The sequence below is a fragment of the Xyrauchen texanus genome, chromosome 38 (assembly GCF_025860055.1).
Source record: "Xyrauchen texanus isolate HMW12.3.18 chromosome 38, RBS_HiC_50CHRs, whole genome shotgun sequence".
Taxonomy (NCBI): Eukaryota; Metazoa; Chordata; class Actinopteri; order Cypriniformes; family Catostomidae; genus Xyrauchen; species Xyrauchen texanus.
The window spans coordinates 27,302,344-27,307,094 of NC_068313.1; the positions used below are offsets into that span (position 1 = coordinate 27,302,344).

Sequence of the window (4,751 nt, forward strand, 5' to 3'; positions counted from 1 at the left end):
TTATTATTATTTGCAATACAACTCAGCTATTAGTATTATCATTTTTGTTATTGTGAATTCTATGTAGATTTATTATCAATATTATTTAAAATGTTATGTAAATAACTTTAGTAAAGTTTAAAATATTCCAGTTGTGCAATGTACTATTGTTGAATGATATATTTTCTATACACAGAAGATTGAAAGATTGCACTTAGGACTGATATTCATCATGTCAGCGGGAAACGTCAGCTTTATAAAAGATTTTGTCATTGTCGGCTTTCCTGGACTTCAGTCTCATTACTATGGCCTTGTATCAGCAGTTCTGTTCTTTGTTTATGTGTGTACAATGGTGGGCAATGCTGTATTTTTCACATTGTTTGTAACAAATAAGAGCCTACAGAAACCTGTATATTTTTTCATTATCAACCTTGTTGCTTGTGATGTACTATTCAGCACTACTATATTACCAAAGATAATCAGCAGGTATTGGTTCCAAGATGGCTCCATTTCATTCTTAGGCTGCTTTCTTCAAATGTTCTTTGTGCATTATTTTGGCACTGTCAGTTCGAATGTGCTGGCATTAATGGCTATAGATCGCTTTGCAGCTGTATGTTACCCTCTTCAATATCACACTATCATGACAAACAGAAATGTACTCATTCTGAGCTTTGTAGCATGGGTTTCAGCTTATGTACCCTGTTTGAGTATGATCATTAGAGCATATCCTCTCCCTTATTGTGCAGAAAACACCATTGTACACTGTTACTGTGATCACATTTCCATTACGACACTGGCATGCACGGACAGAGCATTGTATGGTTTCCCAGCTTTCGTCATTGCCCTTGTAGTGCTGTTGGGGTCCCTTGTTATTATTGTTTTCTCTTACTGCTGCATCTTTGTGGCAGTACTGCGAATTTCAAGTACTAAAGGAAGGATGAAGACTTTATCCACCTGCAGTCCACAGCTCATCATAATTGCTCTTTTTTTTCTACCTAGGTGTTTTATTTATTTGTCAAGCAACATTGGTTTAAAGTTCAGCACTGATTTGCGATTAATCATTATTATGTTGTATAGCCTTTTACCGCCCATGATCAATCCACTTATTTATTGTTGGCGAACAGAGGAGGTAAAAAAGGTTTTAAAAATACTTTTTCAAAACAAACAAATTGCCTTTACTTTACAGTTGCCGTGATGTGCTTTATTTAATGAGTTGGCCAAACTGTCGCCATTGCCAAAAGAACAAGGATCTTGGCTAAATACACATATTGTTGAATATATATCAAACTACATTAAGGATGGATTAGAATGCCAGATTACATTCTATATAAATATATATAATCAGACCATTTGTTTACTGTATAATTGATCCAAACAACTATTATAATCAGTTGTCCCTTTGCTGTAACAAAGATATTTTGATAATGCCGATAATAAACAGTTTTGATAACAAGGTAATAATTCTATACTGATTATTTATATAATATGAAATAACACTCAGAATGTGTTGTTGAACATGTATACAGTATATTTATGTTATATTGTTATACTTTGTCATATACTGTATCAAAACACTTTCCTTTGTGAAGGTTTACTAAATTATTTTCACATTGTGGGGTCACATTTGATATTGATTATAATGCTTAATACTACTGTATATTTGCAAGTGCAGCACTTTGGCTGTGTGTGCCAGCTCACTCTTTCATCATTCAGAATGTTAACTAACTAGGTGAACATACCATATGTGTTTGCAAACAAACTGGAGACTTTTAGGTCCAATCCTACTACTTCTGTTGATATTGTACAACTGCACTCAAAAGTCTTAGCTGACTGTGGCATGGCGGAAGGTGGGGCCGGGTCGTGATTACGCACACCCGGCCCCTAATTAGGCTGATCCGACCGGAGAAGGCAGTGCAACAGAGAGAGAGTTACAGACAGCTGTCCGACTCCTGTGTGTGTGTTCGTCTTTTGGTTTAAGTTTCTCATTCAAATATTATTTAAATTGTCAAATTCTCGCCTCCTCCTTTCCATTGAACTACGTTACAATGGTGGCGAAACCCCGGAAGGAGGAGGGTTGCGCTGTAGTAGAGTCCTCGCCACTACCGTCCACCCCAGCGGAGCAGCCGTGGCCATCTGTCGGGGGACGGACAAGCCTAGCTGCCTCAGACCAGAGGAATGGCCGACAACCGTGAGGGGAGGAGGGGCTCCTAATCAACCGCCTGGAGTGGTCAGGGCCGCTGCTAGGGCCGGAGGAGACCCCTACCGTCCACCAAAAACAGGGCAGGGCATTCTGTCCGCCAGGGGCCGGAGGACTGCCTCCGATCTGCCCAGGGAAGCGCAGCTGTAATCCACTGTATGTGTGTGTTTGTCTTTTTGGTTAAGTTTCTCATTACAATATTATTTATATCGTCAAGCAGCTTCTCACATTCTCTTTTCCATTAAACTATTTTCCACTGACATAGTAATATATGATCTAGTCAGGGACCATGCCAGTTGTTTTAAGAACATTTTCTAGACTTCTTGGGATAACCTGAGTAATCTTTTTCTCCTCCTAACACTACACCAATGCACAAAATTGTCAAAAAATTATCATTGAGCATGAGCTACAGTAAATGGAATACATTGTTATTCAATACCATTATTCTCTAAATGCCTGGGGAAGAAACGTTCATGCCACAACTGAGACGTTTTGAAATAAGACTCACAACCAGCTGTGGCCTAATCAGCAGGAATCAAAACATTAGTGTAAACTGTAGTTTCCCTTCTGTCACTCACTCGACGTTGTGTCGATTTTAGTTACACAAGGGGTCTCTTCTGAGAGCCTCGCGTACCTCTGAACTTGAGAAAAGGCCCATGTCAAGTTGGCAAACAGAATTTGCATGCCCCGACCCCGGACATACGGGTATAAATGGGAGCAGGGGACGCAATGTCAGACAGATTTTTTCTTCTGAGCCGAATGGTTGTGTGATCAGCGAGCTATGTGTCACGACTGCTTCACCCACCTCTGCAAGACAGCTTTCTGTTGGACCTGACAGCGCATTCCTGGGCGCTTCGACAGCACTACTCTCCTAAAAGTGTTTGATTTCTCTAAAAGAGTTTATTCTCGTCTAAAATATTTTTTCTGGTAAAAGAGCTACATAAACGAGCGAGCGTTGAACGTCCTTTTCAGGACGCGTCTTTTTAAAGATGCCCTTCCACCGCTGTGTAGTTCCTGGATGTGGCTGGTATCTCTCCAGATCTGACAGTCATAGACGCTGCCTCGTGTGTCCCGGATGCGGACATCTCGCCTCTGGACCCAGCAGGCCAGCGCTGACTCACCAAACTTATATCAAACTCACCTTCTGATAGCAGTCCTCAACCCGGCCTTCAAGTGATATTTTTCTTTCAGCCAGCTGTCCATTTTTAGGTATAATAGATAGAATTGGTTGGCATGGTTCCCCTTCATCTTCAGGTGGGGTAGGGGTGGTAAAGGAAAATTATCCAGACTCTCGCCTGTGTATTCTTCCTCATCTTCCGCAGAATCCAGGTACAAATTACTGAATGTATTGATCAGTTCCCTGGTTCTCTGTGAGCAATGAAGGATTTCAATGGAAAATCCTGGCTAGGTACAGCTCCATCCTCATCCAGAGCTTTATGGCTTGTCATAACGAGTAAAGACTCATAACAGAGTAAAATGTCAGTGAATGAAGTTGATTAGTACAGTCCCTTTTTGGGTGCCATTATATAATAAACTCATACTTCTATAAGCAAAACTTCACTATAAATCTGAAATTCTTTTGGGATCTTCATACCAACTAATCACTAAACTGGTTGAGTTCAAACTAAAAAACAATATAACAAGTCAAGTCATTTCAAGTCATTTTTATTTGTACAGGGCCTTTCACACACATCATTTCAAAGCAGCTTTACAGAAGATCAGGCATCAACAGAAGATAAAACTGAAATATATATGGGAGTGGTGGTGGCATAGTGGTCTAAGCACAGAACTGTTAATCAGAAGGTCGCTGGTTTGATCCCCAAAACCACCACCATTGTGTCCTTGAGCAATTACAGGCAGGTTGCTCCGGGGAGATTGTCCCTGTAATCAGTGCACTGTAAGTCGCTTTGGATAAAAGCGTTTGCCAAATGCATAAATGTAAATGTATATAATGTTTTGAGTCATCATTGTGTAATTAGATAAAATAGGATTGTGAATTGTGTTTAAAATAAGTAATTAAATAATAATTGTATTTATAACCCCAGTGGCAACTGTGGCAAGGAACACAAAACTCAATAAGATGTTGGTTAATGGGAGAAAAATAACCTTGGGAGAAACCAGACTCACTGTGGGGGCCGGTTCCCCTCTGGCTAACATCATGAATATAATGGCAATAATACTTATGTATATTGTAAGTCATGGTTTAAAATTATTAAACTAAGTAAGTGTTAAGGGACAGTGTTTAAACAAAGATTTTGTATGAACTGTAAGATGAATGACTAATATCTTTGAAGTTCATCCTGTATTAACTGCAGAAGTTCTCATAGATGCAATTGTCCTTGTTAATTGACTGATGAAGGCTTTTGTTGGCATGATAGTCTATGTATTCTATTTCAAGAGTGTAGTAAATCAATAGACCGAGGTGATGCAAGCATAGATCAGTGAGGTGCATAGCAGTTGAACCTGGCCGGTAATTTCGGTGAGGTTCGGTGTGGTCCATCAGTTCATCCTCTGAAGTCCGTCATAATAGAATAAAGTGATGTTTGGTTGGCACCGGCTGCTATTAGTCATCATC

At 39.8% G+C, this 4,751-nt stretch overlaps 1 protein-coding gene across 1 annotated transcript; it reads left to right on the top strand.

Annotated features, from left to right (window-relative positions):
* The first annotated feature begins 208 nt into the window (after nt 1–208).
* Nucleotides 209–1,174, top strand: LOC127631693 (olfactory receptor 52Z1P-like). Its single transcript, XM_052109951.1, has one exon. It carries the CDS (start codon nt 212–214, stop codon nt 1,172–1,174), a length of 963 nt encoding a protein of 320 aa, XP_051965911.1. The 5' UTR covers nt 209–211.
* The last annotated feature ends 3,577 nt before the right edge of the window (nt 1,175–4,751 follow it).